The sequence below is a fragment of the Schistocerca cancellata genome, chromosome 9 (genome assembly GCF_023864275.1).
Source record: "Schistocerca cancellata isolate TAMUIC-IGC-003103 chromosome 9, iqSchCanc2.1, whole genome shotgun sequence".
In the NCBI taxonomy this organism is placed as follows: Eukaryota; Metazoa; Arthropoda; class Insecta; order Orthoptera; family Acrididae; genus Schistocerca; species Schistocerca cancellata.
Window position 1 is genome coordinate 400,869,940 of NC_064634.1, and position 20,945 is coordinate 400,890,884.

General features: G+C 40.6%; 2 protein-coding genes across 3 annotated transcripts in view; one reads left to right on the forward strand and one right to left on the reverse strand.

Moving 5' to 3' along the window:
- The window catches only part of LOC126100193 (39S ribosomal protein L44, mitochondrial), a 52,518-nt gene extending 46,050 nt beyond the window's left edge, over positions 1-6,468 (reverse strand). The window contains exon 1 of the mRNA XM_049910751.1: positions 6,303-6,468. Within this exon, the coding sequence (XP_049766708.1) occupies positions 6,303-6,375 (73 nt within the window). The 5' untranslated portion in view covers positions 6,376-6,468. The remainder of the gene's footprint in view (positions 1-6,302) is intronic.
- A 61-nt stretch (positions 6,469-6,529) lies between these two features.
- Positions 6,530-20,945, forward strand: part of LOC126100194 (zinc finger CCHC domain-containing protein 17-like) — a 54,573-nt gene continuing 40,157 nt past the window's right edge. For both annotated transcript variants that reach the window (XM_049910753.1, XM_049910752.1), the window contains exon 1: positions 6,530-6,833. In XM_049910753.1, coding sequence (XP_049766710.1) covers positions 6,777-6,833 — 57 coding nt within the window. In that variant the 5' untranslated portion in view covers positions 6,530-6,776. The remainder of the gene's footprint in view (positions 6,834-20,945) is intronic.

Consider the following 20,945-nt stretch of genomic DNA (forward strand, 5'->3'; position numbering starts at 1 on the left):
ATGTCAGCAGGGGACTGTTCAAGCTTGTGGAGGCTCTGTAATGGTGTGGGGGGTCTGCAGTTGGAGTGATATGGGACTCCTGATATGTCTAGATACAACTCTGACAGGTGACACGTATGTATGCATCCTGCCTGATCACTTGCATCTATTCACGTTGATTGTGCAATCCGACGAACTTGGACAATCCCAGCAGGACAATGCGGCACCCCACATGTCTAGAATTGCCGCAGAATGGTTTTGGGAACACTCTTCCGACTTTAAACACTTCTGCTGGTCAGCAAACTCCCCAGACATGAACATTATTGAACATATCTGGGATGCCCTGCAACATGCCGTTCAGAAGAGATCTCCACCCCCTCATACACTTACAGATTTATGGACAGCCCTGTAGGATCCACGGTGTCAATTCCCTCCAGTACTACTGAAGACATTAGTCGAGTCCAAGCCGCGTTGTGTTGCAGCACTTCTGCATGCTTGCAGCGGCCCTATAGGATATTACGCAGGTTTAACAGTTTCTTTGGCTCTTCAGTGTATTTCTGGTTGTGTTCCAGAAGGATGAAGTAAGGATATAAGTACACAATCTATGGCCCCTATGACTATGGGGAATCTCACAATTCCATAGAATTCCCTTTTGTTCCTTGATATATTATTTTGGTTCTATGGCATGGACACAAAGTGGCTTTAAGGCAATTCAATGGTTTATCACACTGTTAAAAGATCTTTCAGCAGTAGTACAATGAGTGTTAATCAGATCCCATGCTACGAATTTGATAAGTACCAGTGGGAATGATCCACAGTGCACAAAGAAGTTTCAGCCTTGGAAACAGAACAATTCCTGTCATTACTATGCTGCAGTAACAGCTCCAGCATACCAAACTGTAACTCAAAAGATTCCTTATCTAACGCAAACAGCTGTTTGAAACCACTGTCATTCTACATTACAAATGAGTCTCTTTTCTCCATTAAAACCCTAATTCTTGGCGTGTCAACCTCTTCCTCCATCTCCATATATTATTTGCTGTCTAGGTAATCCATAGAATTTTATATTCAACATGCAGAAACTGAAGAATGCACCTTATTCTCTAACTTTACTTCTGCTACTGCTTGGGGGTAAATTTTGGCCTTGTTTCCTCCTCAAGTTACTAATGTGGTAGCACAGTCTTTGATAGTGCTCATGTTTGTACCTTACTGTGATGACATGAAGACTGCATACTCGCAGACGGTGGGCATTTTGAACACATCTCGTGCGGTAGTAAACTGGGTGCATCATTGTGAAAATAAACTGGTGTTTCTCACGAACTAGGTAACCGACTTCCATGTCTCCTACATGTGCTGAACCTTTCTCTGAAATATTGCTGTGTATTTTTAGAACACCTTGTACATGAGTGCATACAGAGTTACAACGGCACATAGGTTGGTAAGAAGCGATTATGTACAGAGGGGTACAATGAATACTTCACACAAGGAAGCTCAGAAACCACGTACGGATTCAGAATACAACAGGAGTATATTACTTCAGAATATTTAGAGGAGAAGAAGAAGGTAGAGTTGTAGGTAGTATTAAACAGGACACTGTACCCTAATTTACATATGTGTGTGGTGTGGTGAATAGGATAGCGGACCTACAGAAAAAGGATGACCTATGCCTAAATGGGAATAACAGAAAAATTGTGCATATAGGGACATCATTGCTGCAGAAAGTTAAATGGTTGTCTGGGAGCATTTTTCTCAAGAAAGATGAGCATTTTGACAGTAACTACAGAAGCCGGATACTGTTGGTTTCGAGGTATCCTCCAAAGTAGCAAAGTAAATGAACACACCAACTTTGATGATTTAGTCTGTATGCTAAGTCAATAACTGAATAACAAAGATACAAGCATTCAGGTGTCGTATGCTAGTCTTCATGCATGGAACAATAAGTAATTAAAAATAGAATGACCAACAACAAAAGGTTGTTAACTGTTCAAAACACTTAAACCCTTTAGTTTGGTAGCAGTCACATAAACAATAAACGCATTACTTACCTCCAAAAGCTCTAATGCATCTCACAAGTGTCTGACGAGGAAACTAACCTAATAACAAGGGATATTTTGTTGCCTACACTGACTTAAGTAGGTTAGTATGTAAATATAGCTTTGTATGTTTTGTATACTCTTCTTAGGAGCAGTAGTGATCTGGTTATTAAAACTTTTGTACTAAGGGAACTTCTACACTTTTTGAGATAAGCAGCATGGTTGCATTTATAGGAATTTTTAAGGAAGGTTATTTGGATTAAGTGTATGTGGTAAAGCTCTGTACCACCAAAGGTGTAACATGCACCCAAGCAGCAACTGTGCTTTATTCAAAATACCTTAAAAGGATAATTAAGAGTTGATCCACACGTGACATTATACTTATAACAACTAGAGTCCAGAACTTGACCTAAACAAATAAAGAAGTGGTAACTATGTCATTGGTCTTGTCTATGGTTACAACATACATATCCGTACGAGACCAAAATGAGAAGAAACCCAAACAGGGTGCCATGAGCAGCTATGTACGCAGGTACATAATAATAATAATAATAATAATGATTACGTAGTAGTGCCACCTGACATTTTTATAGGTCATGTACAATACACATTTATAGCTACTTAGGTTCATGTCCCATGGATTACTTTGCACAATAAATCTAATAATGTCGAAACAGTCATTTTACATTACAAATTAATTTGTAAATGTGGCCACACGCTGAACATTTTTTCTTAATGTATACAGATGTAAGTTAGTAATTCCTATTCACCACTTTTTACACACTACAACAACAGAAATTCTTCTACTGAATATGACGAGTTGTCAAGGAAAAACTTTTTCAGTTTGTTTTCAGGTCTTACCTTTCTGTCTGCCAGAAATTTTATTTCACTGGGTCAGTAATAAAAATTTTTTGTTGCATCATTGCGCCCCTTTTTGTGCTAAAGAAAGTTTTAATATGGAGTAGTGAATGTCATTTTTCCGGGTCAATTGAAGTGTCTGATTCCACTTCTGCTTTGACCTGTGACATGATGGTGGTGGTGTATGTGATGTCACTATGGCGCAGAGTTTTTAAATTTGTTGTGTTTGTAGATGTCATGTTGCTGTATTTTATCAGGCCCTCTAGTGATGGATTTGGACGTACAGAGTTTACCGTGTGGTACTGGGTTCAGTTGAGTTTTGGTTGTCATAGTGCTAATCTGGTTTTGAGTTTATGTAATAGGTGTGGTAACTTTGGTTGTGGAAGTGTTTTCAGTGAGTTATTAAGGTTTTCTTTCCAGAATGAGATTTTCACTCTGCAGCGGAGTGTGCGCTGATATGAAACTTCCTGGCAGATTAAAACTGTGTGCCCAACCGAGACTCGAACTCGGGACCTTTGCCTTTCGTGGGCAAGTGCTCTGCCATCTGAGCTACCGAAGCACGACTCACGCCCGGTACTCACAGCTTTACTTCTGCCAGTATCTCGTCTCCTACCTTCCAAACTTTACAGAAGCTCTCCTGCAGAAGCTCTTCGCAGGAGAGCTTCTGTAAAGTTTGGAAGGTAGGAGACGAGATACTGGCAGAAGTAAAGCTGTGAGTACCGGGCGTGAGTCGTGCTTCGGTAGCTCAGGTGGTAGAGCACTTGCCCACGAAAGGCAAAGGTCCCGAGTTCGAGTCTCGGTTGGGCACACAGTTTTAATCTGCCAGGAAGTTTCAAGGTTTTCTTTGTTTATGTGTTTGATGTTTTTATTAGGTCTGATTAGTTTGGCATAGTTGTGCAGAAACAAGCCTAATTTTTTTTACTGCTTTTTATTAGTTATGGATATGACAGTGAAGCTCACAAGTGTATCATTATGTTCTAACATAGATGATAACATGATGTCTGCCATATAGTTTCTGCAGATGCTCGGTCTTATTGCTGAATATTTTGTCACGTTTGTGGCAACAACATGAGGTTGACAAGAGATCCAGTGTCTCGGACCAGGGACATGGGACATATTTTGAGTGTGTGTGTGTGTGTGTGTGTGTGTGTGTGTGTGTGTGTTGGGATGAGGGGAGCACAACCTAGGTGGTATTGCAAGAAGCTTTTGTTGGTAAGGAATTTTTGTTTTGGTTTTCTTCTATAGTAGTTGTGACGTTTTGTGTTGCATATTTATAATTGGTCAGCTGTGTTTTAATTGCTGTAGTGTATAGGTATTTGAATTTTTGAGTTGTTGAGGTTTTGGTTCCACTTTTCGGAGTTGTAGGAGCTGGTTTTTTTGGTATCCATATGCAGTTGAGTGATAGAGGTAAAGTTAAATGTCCAATTCCTTTTTTTACTGCATATCTCAAATCTCAAGGAAAATGTAGAATTCCTGTAGTTTTGTTGGTGTAGCAGGAAGTTGTAATTTCCATTTTTTTGTATAGTATTTGTTTTGGGATGGTGCAGTGTTGTTGTTGCTGTACACTCCCAATTTTCCATGGTTATAGAGTTAGTTTCATTTTATTTTTGGAGTGCAATGTTATTGTCTCATTTTTATTTTTGTCCACATTTGTTGGCATTTGTATGTAGTGATGTCATTATCATTTTGTGTACACTTGAAATAGCAGTTTCCATCATATTGATGATATCATTGGTCAAAGCAGAAAGGTGGAAACAGATGCTTCTGTAATGGTATTGCAATTACATGCATAAAAATTCCTCTTGAGCTACAGTGGATCATGTACAACAGACTGTCTGCTGTAAAATACATTATGCACCAAAATAATCTTTGGTGATATGTTTTTTGTCTAATAGATTTTTTTCTGAATTGATGCAAGAGTTTTAATTTTTATAACAAAAAGTGTATTAAATATGTGAAGCACATTAAATACTGTACATGAAAATGACATCATGCTAAGCTACAGATTAATAAGTTTCCAAAGCCATTAATTCAATTTCAGATTCACTGGGCTCCCCAACAGTAAACAAAGTTGTAGTCTTCTAACATAGCCTATGGTTGGGGCTAGACTACTGATTTGTAAGTCACCATAAACAAGATTTTGGAGCAGAGGGGAACTAACATCACATGGGACATGCAAAGTACACTTTGCATCTCTTTATTCTACATACTGATAATTCCAAATGAAACAACATTGAAATACAAAAAAAAAATTAAGAAAATGCCTTCTAGCACTGACTTTACAGATTATCCTACAAAGCAGTGCACTACATACATTTCAGTACCTCTATGAGATAGAGTAAATTCACATTTTCTGACAAGCACACTCCCTGACCATCTACAAAATGGCAAAACTTCATAAGACACGTGTCAAATCAAATCTAGAAAACTACAGATACTCTCATTATCAGGCTCTGGGAGTATCACAAAAAAATAATGTATTGCAGATTATCAAAATTTTTCGACAAAAACAACAGCCCTCTGATTACCTAGATTACCATCTAAGATTTACAAAATACCACACAAGTTGTAGCTACTTATGAAAGAATTTGGAAAGGAATATGAAATTGTGGACCACGAAATACTGTAGGAAAAGTATCAGTGGGTTTTTCAGTTTTCCTAGCTTGCTTAGGCAAATGCTGAGATGGTCCTCTGGACAGGCAACGGCTGACCATCTGTGTTATCCCCATAAGCTCTCTGTCCTATTCTATTAAAGCATGTTATGTATGATTTGTCTAATTTTTTGCCCAAAGATAGACACTTTTTTACCTCGACAAATACTATATAGGCCTAACTGTGATATGATCATTGGATGAAGGAACAAAAATAAATAAATCAGAGGCACTATATTAAAACGGTTCACCTCCTCTTCACAGCTGGAACGGAAAAATAAAACATGATCTACAGGAAAATACATGGGCATATATCACAGTCGAAAAAATATAAAGAGCGTGGCTGCGCGATTAAAGGTATCTGTGTTCCAGTTCTGGGGCCGGTATTCACATTCGCGCATGGAGCTCTTCAGATCTATACTTCCCATACTTCTCCAACGTCCCTTCTGCCGAATGCATCAACTGTTCCTTTGAAAAGGCCACAGCTTATTTTTACTCTCAGCCTCACCCAATCTCAATACGTGGTTCGTATTTAATGACATCGACAAAGCGTCAAACTCTTATATTTCTTGCTTGAAAGAAGGCGTATCATGTATTACGGTAAAGTCACAAAAAGTGTCTTTACTGCCAATGTCCTGCACCGGAGGTTTTATCTTATGTTTCTCTCTTATGTTTTATTGTTGACAGGTGACATCTCTTTTTTTATTACTTATTCAACCCTACGGCAAGAAAACTGAAAATCGGCACAATCAAGACAGAAGTGGCCTGCTGAAGAACTTACGCTGGGTTACTGCTAGTAGGTCGCCGTTTCGGAGAATATGATGCACAGACAGCAGTTTTCTTATAGCTGCCATACTTTAGTAATCATAACACAGTATGGACTTCGAAGAAATGTAAACAAACCGCTCTGAGAACATAAAAACACTGAACTTTCGCAAAGATAACAGAGTAACAAAGTCAAACAACTGTCGTACAGCAAAGATGATACTAGACAAACGTAGTCATTTGAAAGAACAGCTGTAGTACGTACTGCCGCGAAACGTGAAATAGTAACAGTGTCGAATGTTGTTTATGTTTAAAATGGGAGAAGAACCGATATTAACAAATGGTACTTAAGAGTTTATGGGATTTCTTGGAACTTAAATATAAAATTATTAATTTTGTCAGTAAATAATGTTAGAGAAATGAGGCTAATACTAAAGATCGTACGGAATGAAAGGCTAATATTGTAAAAATAAAAAGTACCAAGTCAAACATGATGAAAAGTGATGAAAATGTGGATGAGCTTTTGAATACCATATTCTTGGGTGAGGTACGTATATACTTTTTTTTTTCAGTGTAAACTCGTACTGGATATGCAATAAGTTTTCGCAATAAAATATGAGTAGGAAGATAATGTTTATTTTTATGTTCATCTGATTTTTCAAGACGTAACCAAGACAAAAATCCATAGAGACTCTTTCGTCGAAATCCACATTGTCAGATTAATGCCTTGGTCAGCTCTCAGTCACTCACTCACTCAGTCACTTCTCAACCTGAGCTAAACCTTGGACTACCGGACCAGTCAGTCTGTGACCACAGTTTGCATTTCAAAAAATTATATAGATGCAGTAGAAATAGTGTGTCAATTTCGCTACAGTATGTGCATTAATGGTGTCTCATGACTCTTTGTTATGTTACCAAGTGAATGTAACATCTGGTAATGTTAGGTTTAGATTGACGCGAATGATTGCTTAAATGGTTCTGTCATTAGTTTAATTCTGTCTTCACATTCCCTACACCGGAGTGGCATGTAGAGATCTGCTTGATTCCTCACTTTAGGTGACACAGTTACGAAGGAACGTTCCGTAGGAAATCAATATTAACATGAGCAAACTTCAGGTACAATTTCTGAAGAAACATCATCTGCAAATCAGATAAATATTTGTTACTGTAATTTTTCGTTATGAGTAATGTTTTTTTGTTGTAAAAGACAATAAGTTATATTTCTTATAAATAACTTGTAAATTTGTTCTTGTTCTCCGCTGCGATCGCAGGTTCGAATCCTGCCTCGGGCATGGATGTGTGTGATGTCCTCAGGTTCGTTAGGTTTAAGTAATTCTAAGTTCTAGGGGACTGACTGATAACCACAGATGTTAAGTTCCATTGTGTCCAGAGCCACTTGAACCATTTTTTTTTGTTCTTGTTCTCACTATAGGCCCCATTTTAATTAATCATTCTTTTATTAACAAGAGGTACTGAAAGTCTGATGCCATTATCAGTCTTTTTTTGAGAAAAGTGCCTCGGAAATTTAAAAAAAAAGTATTTTTGAGGAAAAGTGAATTTGTTTTACATACAAGAAACTAATGTCCATTACCATACAGATACACTGTTGAAACATTCCAGGACTGTATCTCTTCTCATTGCTTCAACATTGTTTCAGTTATTCCTAATTAGGCTACCACTCCATAATAATTCTGAATCTTGCCTTTTTCAACCTTTGTTAGGAGGTCATTGGAAGCGTCTGATTCCACATGTCTGCTTTTACCCGTGATGTAATGGTGTGGTGTTTTTGAGTTGGTTGTATTAGTAGATGTCATGTTGTTTAAATTGATGGTGCTCTCCAGTGATGGATGTTGATGTGTTCAGTTTATTGTGTGGTAGTGTGTTCATTTGAGTCTTGGTTGTTGCTGTGGTAACTTGGGTTTATTTGAGTCTGTAACGTGTAATTGGAAGTGTTTTCATTGTTTTCAGTGAGTTGTGGGTTTTTCTCTCCTGAATGTTTGTCATTTTTGTTAGGTGTGATTAGTTTCGTGTTTGCCATTGTGTGTGTGTGTGTGTGTGTGTGTGTGTGTGTGTGTGTGTGGGCGCACGCACGTTATTTCAGTTCTGTTTTAATTGATCTGGTGAGTATGGGGTTTTTGGGTTTTGTGAGTTGAATAGGTGTGTGAAGTTTGTGTTTTTATTTATTTATTCATTCATTCATTTTATTTTATTTTTATGGTGTGCCAGTAGATATTGAGTGCTGCATTTGAGCTAGGCCTATATAGGTCAAGGGAAATGTCCAATTTCACTTTTCGGAGCTGTAGGTGTGGGTTTCTTGGTACTGAGGGTTTCATTTGAGCTGTATAAGTCAAGGGAAATGTTTGATTCTGCTTTTCAGAATTGCAGATATTGATTTTTTGGTATTGTAGGCTTCATTTGAGCTTTGTAGGTAGAGTGAAGCGTACAATTCCTGTTGGCTTTGTGGCTGTAGCATTATGTTGTAAGTTGAGAATTCTTTTTTAAAATATTTGTTTTGGGATGCGTGGTGTTTTGTATTTTCATATGTTTAGCTTCGTTCTCACCCTGAACTTCCTGTTTACCACGGTTGTCTCATTAGTTTCATTTTATTGTTGGAGTGAAACATTCTTGTATCTTTTCTTTTTTATATGTGTTTGTAGTAACATTATTGCCATTTTGTATACACTGCAAGTGGATGTTTCCACCATACTGATGAAGTCTATGTACAGGATCCATGGTGACAGTCGATGCTATTGTGGCATTAATGACAGGAAAACCGTTGATCGCGTTTGGTTCTCAGTATCTAAATAGAAACAGAGCAACTCATGATGCTCAAACATTGAGTCCGAGCGACTGGAAGGTGAGACAAGACATTGGCACTGGCATGTTGTGCCTTCGGCTGCTAATTGATCTAATAGTGAGGAAGAGAGCCCATACTGTAAATGATGCACTGCCTTGTCGGACACAGAAGGTGAAGGGTTAAAAAGAGCAACCAAAGGCTTGTGATCCATAATTAAATGGAACTAAGAACCTTACAAGAATAAATGAAATTTCTTGAGGGCGAACACAACCACTAAAGCCTGTTTTACAATCTGAGAATATGGCTGCTGAGTAGAGTTAAAGTCTTAGAAGCATGAACAATGTGTCGTTCAGACCCGTCCACATATTTGTGAATCAACACCATGCCAAAAGCATGCTGCCAGACATCTGTAAGTGACAAGAGATGCTAATCTGGTTTGGAAGTGGTCTGACACAGGGCAGATTGAAACTGAGAACCAAACGCGATCAACCGTTTTCCTGTCATTAATGTCACGATAGCATCGACTGTCACCATGGATCCTGTACATAGTCACTTCCTCTCTTTTGTGCAGTTCCAGTGGCAGGAAAAACCCCTGGGCCATTTGACGGCATTCCTTTGTTACCTATAGGGGATGCTGCTCCCCAGCTTGCGATTCCTGCTTCCTGTTCTGCGGCTTCTGCATGTTGGTCATTGGGGGACCTCTTGCACCAAAGCTTTGGCTCACTGACATGTGTATCCACCATGCGTAGATGGAGACATTACGCGACTTATCGCTGCTTGTGCACACTGTGTTCAGCAACAGGTGGCAATGCGGGTTGCTTTTTGCCCCAGGCCGATGCCACAGTGCCCGTGGGAGTGTCTATGTGCCGATTTTGCTGGACCCTTCCTAAATCACTACTGGCTCATTGTAGTGGATGACAATGCCATGTTCCCTACATGGTGCATTGTCCGTCCACATACGTGGTGGCCACTATTTCCGCTTTAAGAGTTTTGCAACTGAGGGACTTCGGTATAGCATGGTTACCACTAAAGGCCCCCAGTTTGTTTCTTGAGAATTTACTTCTGTTTGTCAGGTTAATGGTATTCCACATCTCAAAGTTCCCTGTTTCATCCTCATGCTAATGGTGAGGCCGAACGCGTGGTTCGGACATTTAAATCTCATATGGGGAAGTACATACCCAGTAGGTCCCCTGATGCTGCTGTAGACCATTTTTTGAGTTTGCACCATTTTGCTCCAGTGGGGGATAAGAGCCCAGTGCAGCTGCTACGCGGACGCCAACCATGGACCCTCCTTCATCTGCTGCATCCAATATTGCATCCACCACTGTCACCAGCTCTATGACGGCCAGATACGCCTGTCTGGATTCGTGGTTTCAGCTGCTGGCTGAAATGGGCTCTTGCATCGTTGTGTCACTGAGGCTGGTGCCTGAGCATTGTCTGCTTTCTTGATGTGTGGACTCTCATCACTTCGACCATCTACAGCCACGCACAGTGGGATCTTTTCTGGAGTGCCCCCCTCCCGCCAATGCCTGTCCGTGTGTCGCAGATGGTCCTGTCGTGTTGCAGCAGGGGTCACTGCCTGGCAAATCATTGTCTGAGATTTCTGCCACCACCCACACTCCTCAACTGCCGTCGCTTGTGCAGCTCCCGCTGCACCTGCTGCCGCAGCCGCCATCATATCCACGGCTGGGTCCTGTGTGGCCATTGCCTATGACACTCCCACTGACACATCTGGCACCAACCACTGACCTCTACGAGGACATTGCTATGGAGATGCTGTCCCCAGTCATGCCCTGCGGCCTCTGACGAGAGGGGGAATGGTGCACCAAACAGCTCCCTCATCACTTCCACCCCTACTCACCATTGCCTGCCTGCCACATTCTACAGCAGCCACATTCATCGTGCGATGAAATGGATGTCAGCACAGTCATTGGTATTTTCCGAGGCACGTAATCTCAGTGCCTTGAAATCAGTGCTTTTTTTTTTACATGGGTACCATTGCTTTTTTTCAGTACCATGCATTTTTTCTGTACCATGCATATTTTTCTGTGCATGGTGTTTTCATGTATGCTATTTCCCACCCTTGGAAGGGAGGAATGATGTACATTCCAAGGTGGCACATCCATACAGTTCTCATGCCTTCTTATAGAGGCCACCTGGGTCCACCCTCTGGCACACTCTGCCGAGCCACTAAAGAAACAGTATTATTTAAAGTGACTGCAAATGAATGCCCGGCCTTTTCTGTAATTGTATCACTGTTGTCCGTTCAGTGTGTTTAGAGCTACACACAATGTATTCTTCATAGTACTCTATAAAGTACTATGTTCCATAAATCTACAATGGAAATTCCAGGTAGGAATATCAACAATGTAGGAAAAGACCGATTGCTACTTACCATAAAGAAGACACGTCAAAAATTGCAGACAGGCATAATTAAAGGTCACTCACATACAGGTTTTGGACAACTCCAGCATGATTCCGTCCCAAGATGCCGGGGTTGCCGGCCATAGATGTGTGAGGTGTGCTTGCTTACTTTTGTGTGTGTGTGTGTGTGTGTGTGTGTGTGTGTGTGTGTGTGTGTGTTTTACTGATAGAGGCTGTAGCCAAAAGCTGTATGTGAGTGTCTTTTAATTGTGCGCATCTGCAACTTGATGTGTATTCTCTACACTAAGTAGCAATCTGTGTGCCATAAGTCGTGTTTGTTATTGCTATGATACATATATTCATTAATAGTGCCTCTGTGAAGAAACCTGCTGCTTCTGAATCAGCATTACAGATTTACCTGGACTGTAACAGGACTGTAATATGGAGGACATGGATAAAATCTCTTCACCTTGTCTTCTTGGCGAAGGGTCGTAATCATTACTAAAAGTAAAAGAGCATATATGGCCCAAAGTAGTACTTTAGTAACTTTTCTGATAGTCCCACTGACTGCACGGACAGAAAAGTCCATACCAAATCAAGCCGCTGCTTGAAGTTGCTCTAGGTCTTTCTTCAGGGCATCCAAGTTCTATATGCAAGCCAGCTGCCTTGCTTCTTTGGTCCTTGTGATGAGAGATTCCACATAGTCATTCTGAGTAGCATCCATTTGACATCAGCATGTGTGGAGAGCATACCTGCCAATGACTTGTTTAAGCATCTGGGGGATATTTGTCTGTAAATGGTAAGGCAGCTGTCATCCTTTGGGTGATGTTACAACATGAAGTTACCTCCAATACTAGTCTCAAGTGGAAACATTTTCCATGATCACAGATCACCCATGCTCCAAAATGGTGTCTTCTACAAGGACCTTTGCAATTTTTTGGGGTAACATTTTCGGAGGAACAGCCATCTTGTAAGCCATGTTAATGTACAGTTTCAGTGACTGGTGGTTACTGACTGTTCCGGACATTTTCAACTTTAGCAGATGGTGCTGTTCTGAAGATGGTCTAATACTAGGCTGAGACCGGTCATTTTAAATAAAGTAACCATTGTGATCTAAACATTTTTTCAATAATTTTATAATGAATGATTTACCAAATAACTATGTCTGGAACTTATTTATTGCCAAACCAACTGCAAGGCTCTCTTTAATGGTTGTAGAGTGAGTCATCTCAGACTTGAAGAGTACTATGGAAGCCTAAGCTGTTACCTTTTCAACGCCTCCCTGAATTTGTACTAGAACTGACCGTATTCCAACACTGCTAGCATTGGCAATGATGCTATGACTTGATAAGATATTAGTGCCTGCATAAGGGCAAGGAAAGATCTTTCCTGCACTTTGATCCATGAATATTTGGCATTTCCCTGCAGTAGTTCTAGTAAGGGATGTGCCTTGGTGCAGAAATCCTTTTGTATCACCTGTTGTACAACCAATTCAAAGAACGTTTCTCACACCACGAATATGCCGAGAAGTTGGAAAATCAGTTACTGCCCTTTATTTTCTCTGGATTGGGACAGACTCTTATTGCCATCCACTACACGCCCAAGGATTTTTATTCCTTTGATGCCTGCAGTCTGAACACACGTCAACACAATTGTCAGACAGCCTAGATGTACTTAAAATGTCTTCAAGAAAATGATAGTGTCTCTCAAATAGCAATTACATGTCATTCACTTAAGATGTTGATGCTGGATGTCAATCATATGTTCAAAGGTGGCTGGAGCCTTATGCAGTTCAAATGGTGTGACCTTAAATTCATAGAGGCTGCGAGCAGCTGTGAAGGCAATCTTTTCCCAGTCAGCCTTGTCAACTTTGATTTGCCAGCAGCCTGATGCTTATCCAGAGTGGAGAAATTTTTGTTGCTTTCGAACAGTCTAGGGTGTCATCAATATGCGGCAATGGACAACCAGTCCTCTGTAACTGTAAGCTCTGGGCATGCAGTGTCCCAGGAAATGAGGTGCTTGGCTTATTTGCCTGGATCACAAGGATGATAAAAACCTCTGCAAAAATATCCTCAATCTCAAACTGTGATGAGATGCACAACTGGCAACCTCTGAGGAACCTGCTGTACCTCAGTTGTATAAGGCTTACCCAGGCGAGGGTGGACTTTTATTTTGCTCCTCTTGGGACCGAGATGAAACCCTTATACTTATTAAACTGATGAACTCCCTGATGGGTGTACCACTGATGGGTATTATCATCTAACTTTGGAAAAGGGCTTGTGTAGCAGTCCTCCTGACTCAGGAGTTACTCAGAGTACTTCCATTCACAGTAGCAGAATGCATGCTGCTGGTCAGAAAGTGTTTTCAATAGTTCAGAGGAAAAGCAGCAGCTTTGCAAAGTTTCGCCTATAGTCTGCTATAGATTGCTGTACCTATAGTCTGCTATAGATTGCTGTAGGATTGACACTTCAGGAGGAGCATATGGAGGTGTAGAACAAGGTTGCCACGACCTGCATGGAACGCACACACAATCTTACATTTCATTCAGCTCGTGCAAACAGGCAAACTATTTACTTTATAAATATGGAAATTGCATCCATGTGTTCTGGAATAGTTACACTACAGTTTGATTTTAGTTTAATTTGTGGCAACAAATTATTAAGACGATACAATGACACTTTAAAAAAAGTGCATTTTTTTAAAGACTTTACTGAATTTTCTACATGCGGGAGCTTTTTTTGTTATTAAAGTTAAATGGATACATTATGTGAATGAAATCTTAAGAATACTTCATATTTTCAAAACCATAACTCTGTCAGAGATCCCTAATGTGATAAAATCTGAGTTAAAAGACAATGATCCACTCACATGTCAATTACTAATCAGGCCCCCATACAGTTTCAACGTGAGAAACAGATGTCTATAATTTTGACTTAATATTTGTTACCGAGGGCTTATTTGTTCCAAGATGTCTATAGATTTGTAATGAAACTGTTATTAATTTTTCTGATCCACCTGTTTAAGTTTAATTCTAACACAACAAAAAATAAGATTAACCGTGTTTATCATGGTGGGAAACCATATCTTAAATATACCAATTTCTATTGTTTAGAAAGAACAACAGCAATAAAAATAACAGGACCTCTGTATTACAGCAGTTATATCATAAACAGTAATATTTATTTTGTGTTATAAAATTTCAAAGCTTAGAGTGATACAATTTTGTTATGTAGGTACTTAAAGATGTAAACAGCACCCGCCAAACATATAGCTGAATCCATCTGTTTTCCATTTGTATGGGAATATTGGAAAAACTTCACCAATGTCACTACTGTTACTGTGATGGGTTCTGTCATTGTCATCATTTAATGAAATTATCATCTTTTCCATTGAATTTTCCAAAAGAGCTTCATTGTCATGCTCTTTCCATGATGGTCTGCATATGTCTGATGGCACTCTTCCTGTCTTCAACAGGATGTTCCTGACAAGTTCTCTTGTGAGTGCTTTGACTGCAGAGAAGGTAAATTTATTATTATTCCTGACAGCATAACTTTTAAATTTGGCCCATATTAATTCTGTAATTTTATTGGGTTGAATTGGCAGTGGTAGTGTGGTAGCCTAATGACTGTATGCCCATGTTTTTCTGCCAATTTGTTGATTTTGTATAGGGGGAAATGCGGCTTATGGAGAGATATTTTTTCCACCAAGCACTGACATTGACATTATGACACTGAAGCCAGTCAATCATTGCTTCCTTTTGGTTTGCCATGGTAGGTGCCTTGTCAGCAAGTGAATGGTAAGGAGCATTATCTAGAACAACTGTTGATGGTTTTCCAACATTTGGTAATTGTGAATTTTTCAACCACTTTGTAAATGTAACATGTTTCATTTCTTATTGATAATCTCCAATTTTCTTTTATTTAAAAAGCAGGAGACAGTTTGGGAGAAAACCTTGTGAGGTACCTCCTGCATGAAGAAGAATAAGTGCCCCCCCTCCACCACCACCACCACCACCACCACCACCACCACCACCAGAGGGCATTGTCATTGTTCCTTTAGCTGTCATCTGTCCAATCCTGCTTGACAGTGTGGTGACCAAAATTACCCACATTTCATCAAGTCATGCTACTTGGTCGATATTCGTACGTTGGGTGTCCCTTAAAAATCAGCATGCCCATGCAGCTATGTGCTCCCTCTCCATCACAGTTTACAACCATATACAAGGGTTGTACCAAAAGTAAGGTTCCCAGTGAGCTACAGCCTCGAGTGAAGGTGATTGGCTAAATCCGACAACAGTGCCGTGCGCAGTAGTTCCTCCACTCTCGAGCCTGCCCGTCTGCAATCCGCTACGTTGCTCAATGTTGGCTTGGCAGCAGTCAGAGATGGAAGTGTTAATCGCCGCTCCCGCCAAGTGCAAGGTTCGAGCAGTACTCCGGTTTTGCCATGCAAAGAAGTTACCGCCCATGCACATTCATTGGCAACTGACTGAGGTTTATGGTGAAGTGTACATGTCTGTCAGCACATCCGCAAATGTTGCAGGGCTTTTGCTGAGAGTCCAATGGAAGTTCACAATGAAGAACGGAGTGGAAGACCGCCGGTGTCCAGAAGATCAACAGTGTGCTCCTCGAAGATTGGAGGGTCATTGTCTGTGAACTTGTTGAATGCATTCCTGAATCTTCCCATGGCACAGTTGAAAGAACTTTAACATAAACATTGGGTTGTCACAAGGTGTGCTCGCTGGGTCCCTCGGATGCTGAGTAATGGACACAAAAAGCAACGCCTTGACAGTGCTTGCAAGTTTCTTCAACAATGTGAGGGGGGGGGGGGGGGGAGGCAACAAGGAGAAGTTGTTGGACTCTAATGTCACAGGAGATGAAACGTGAGTGTTCATTACACCCCCAAAACAAAACAACAATTGTTAGTGGTGTCACTCCAGTTCACCGCCACCAAAGAAATTCAAGAAAACGCAGTCGGCAGGAAAGGTTATGGCGACTGTGTCTTGGGATTGGAAGGGGGTACTCCTCATTGATTTCATGCAACCTGGGATGACAATAAACTCAGATAGATATTGTGAAACATTGACCAAACTCTGGCAAGCAATCCAGAATCGCCAGAGAGGACGACTTCAATTCTCGACCCCACATTGCTCGTCCAACACAGGAGATTTTGAAGAAATTTGGGTGGACTATTATGCCCCATCCCCCATACAGCCTGGACTTAGACCCCAGCTTCCCCAAGCTAAAGGAACACTTGGTGGCAAATGCTTCAAGAACGATGATGAAGTCTGATCAGAGGTCACATGCTTCCTCAGTGGGTTGACCGGAGACTTCTTCAACTTAGGAATACAAAAGCTGGAGCACCGTCTTCAAAAGTGTGTCGAAAAAAATGGAGACTATGCTGAAAAATAGGCAAAAGTGTAAGTTTTCAATATTGTATAAATTAATAACAATAAACAATGTCTTCTATTTGTAAAAAGTATGGGAACCTTACTTTTGGTACAACCCTCGTAAATGCCCATAGTGATAAACAAGGTTGTGTAAAAGAGTGGACAGGGATGTGCAACAGCCTTGAAAAAGTCTTGATTCTTTAAGTATGACCAATAACTCCCTGAGCGTCAGATGTTCCTTCCTGCGATGATAATCATAAACATGAAGACAAATCGCATCCTCTGCAAACAGATTTTGCCAATCCACTTACCGATATGATTTTTTCCAGGTCTGTTAAGTTTTGATGGTTGTTCAGTTTCCTTTTCTTTGTCAAACATTTCCTTCCAAATCTTCAGGACAGTGTTTTCGTTTATATTCAAATCTGCAGTAGTTCTGTTGATCACATTGCAACGGAGAGCAGTAGGCTGCAGTTAAGGTGTTCATTCTTAAAGTAGGCATGTAATGTGCAAGCCATTTCTCTTGGCTGCCCTTTTTATGGCAATCACCAGGCCAAGACAAAGACATTGAACTTTTCTACTTATAATTTTTGACTTACTTCCCAGTGACATCGTTCAGTACCATACAACAAATAACAGAAACAAGCCATTTCTCTTGGCTGCCCTTTTTATGGCAATCACCAGGCCAAGACAAAGACATTGAACTTTTCTACTTATAATTTTTGACTTACTTCCCAGTGACATCGTTCAGTACCATACAACAAATAATGGTAACAACAAATAATGGTAACAACAAATAATGGTAACAACAAATAATGGTAACAAAAAATTATGGTAACAACAAATAATGGTAACAAAAAATTATGGTAACAACAAATTATGGTAACAACAAATAAAATAATAACTCCTACAACTGTAAAAATGGAAACACAGGAAGTCACAGGGGGCAACGATGACACAGATCAGCAAGCTAAGGACAGCTGCAGGTAGTATGGTATTGGCAGAAAGAGACTGGGGCCTGCCATGTGGGCTTCCCTCCCTACCACTTCTGTCCTTGGCATCTAAAGTAATTTTGGACAGGCTATAGTTCTACATTCAGAAGGGTTTACAGGCAATTGCTGACAGTAAAATCTATCAAACGATTCTGCAATTGGGGTATTGGTCAAAACTTCTAGTTCCCAAGAAGCAACAAGCCTCCAGAAAGCCAAATATCTTGGGGATATGCAATCGACAAGGGGCTACATAAGGGCTTGAACTACAGTAAAGGTGTTGCATCATACAGACATTTGGTGCATATTCCCAATGAGGTACTGGAAGTTGAGTGGACTCAAGAAGGTATCATCAAGGTGCAAAACATAATTAAAAGGGTAGACAGTGAGCTGGTCAAATCAAACTCCTTAATCCTCACTGTCAACAGTACGGAATTTCCAGAGCATGTCAAGGCTGGTTTCCTTCACTTAAAATGTGGCCTTATATCTCCAATCCAATGCGCTGCTTTAAATGCAAGCTCTTTGGGTACATTAATCTAGCATATAAGGAAGAAACAACTTGCAGGGAATGTGGGAAAGCCACTCACAAAGGAGTCATTTGTTCAACTCCTCTGAAGTGTGAAAATTGGTTTGGGCTTCCCCCTTTCTGGAGAAGGGACTGCAACATCTACCTTGAAGAAAGTAAAATATGAGAGCTGAAAATAAACAAGTGGATCCTGTGTGGTTGTGGTGAGGCCAAAAAGATGTATAAATTCATGCAGCCTTCCACATTCACTACTTCTTTCGCTTCAACTCGTGGAAAGTGTATTCCAAAAGCCAATGTCTCTACATAAATGAAAGTTGCTAGTGTTCGCACTGCTACTGTTATTTTTAAGTCCATTTGTAAAGATGCTGTTATGTTGGAGCCCATAACTTCCATTAGAACATCAGAAAAAGGCACAGTTGCCAGTGGTGGTGAGCTCCCAGCACTCTCAGAGGCAGAGTCTGATAAACAGATCAGCACTGTCACTATTGTTGCATGTTACAAAGCCTCCCAGCCAAAATCCAAATGAAAAACTTCAGTGGCAGGCAAATACAGGCACTAAACCATCAGACTATGTCAGTGGACTTCGACCTCACAGTTCTAATGATTCTGCTTCAAAACCAGAGGAATAAGTAGTCTGTCTGGGGCAACCATCCTGCCCCAAGACTGAGCCTACACCTGTTGCAGGCTTCCACCATGGTGGAGAGACAAGGTGAAAATACAATCCACTCGTTATATGACTCCCATACATCAGTGGGTTTGGAATGAATGTGGAGTAACTGAAATCCTAGCACAGGTACACCCCCTGTGCTTGTGTTTACAAAAATACTAATTTTAAAGCTTTTTACCCCCTCATGCTATGGGGCTATACCCTCTATTGCAAGAGTGGCCTGATTGAAGAAAGGGCCAAGGGAGGTATTGCTGTGTTGTCAGTAACAGATACCATCCTCTGATCTATCTCTGGTTACTGACTTGCAAGTAGTTGCTGTTGAAGTTCATATGGGTCAAGGGATTACCATCTGCTGTCTATTTACCACTACAGAGGGCGATAAATTCTGAGGCTCTCAGAGATCTTTTAGAACAACTTACCTGCCCATTTCCCCAATGGGAGACTTCAATACGATAATGTATTAAGGGTCTCAGACTCTATTTGCCCCAGGGGTCAAGTGTATAGAGGATGTATTGGATGACAATGTTTGGCTTTAGGAAAGGTAAAAGCGTGAAAGATGCAAGGCTGACATTGCAGTTGATAATGGAAGCAGGACTAAAGAAAAAACAAGACATATTCATAGGATTTGTCGACATGGAAAAAGTGTTCGACAATGTAAAGTAGTGCAAGACGTTTGAAATTCTGAGAAAAATAGGGGTCAGCTATAGGGAAAGATAGGTAATATACAATACGTATGAGAGCCAAGACAGACATTTTTGCTCAACCAGCTATGGAATACCATCTCTCCAGTCATCATCAAGCAACAAGGCCATGTGGGATCTGCGTGAAGCATGTGCTATAGTCACTTCATGAGGGACAAGTACAGACCAAATCCGGGGTTATAACTGGCTGTCTCCCTGATCACTGCAGAGGTCAAAGTAATTTTACATTCCATGGAGTCCAGGAGAGGTTGCACTCCTGCATATGTCTTTAATGTGATATTTTCTGAGTTTAAAGTAAGCTGTATTCAGGGGTGAGTCTAAACAAGGGAATTTCATTGGCTGCTGTGTTGTTATTCCTGATCGTGTTCTCCAGAAACAGTTATCTCAAGACTTCACTGTCTTCAGTGCTGAATTATACATGATCTTGAGGGCACTGGAGCAGATGAGATGTGTCATGCCTGCTAAATTCCCTATCTGTTCTGGCTTCCTGGGTGCCCTTGACTCTCTACTACACCTTTACCCAACAGATAAAGTAGTCCAGGATATCCAGGATGTGTCCTCTACTTACAAAGGCTAGGGAAAGAGGTGTGTTTCTGGTGCATGCAAGGGCACATTTGTATTAAGGGGAACAAAATGGTGGATGTAGTCACTATCCTCAGTTCATTCAGTTTGTCATCCTCCAACATGGTATTGCCCCATGGTTGAGGTACAGAGTCGTGCACCGATGGGAAGAAGAGTGGCTGGAAGTGGCAGACAATAAACTGCGCCTGGTAAAGTCCGCAACTCGGCCATGGCATACTTCCTACCGGCCATGCAGACAGGATGAGGTCACTCTCACTCATCTTCAAGTAGGACACAGTCCCCTGACTCCTGGCTTCTTGCTGTGGTAAGAGGACCTTCCTGTGTGTTGTGCTTATGGCGCACATCCATAATGCTCCACATTTTAGTAGACTGTATTTTGAATACTGACAAGAGTGCAACAGCTCATTTCATGACTAATTAACCACCTATTTTTAACTGACAATGACATAAATGTCGCACTTATTTGAAGATTTTTGTGAAATGTCCAGCTTGTTCCATAAAATTTTGGGCCTCCTTTTTTAATGTGTTTTCAGGGTGGCTGGCTCATCTATATTTTTTGTAAATGATCAGCCAACCACAAATTCCTATAAAACTATTTTAGTTTTTCTTTTTATCTTATTTGTGTTTTAATAGACAGTTGTAGAACACAT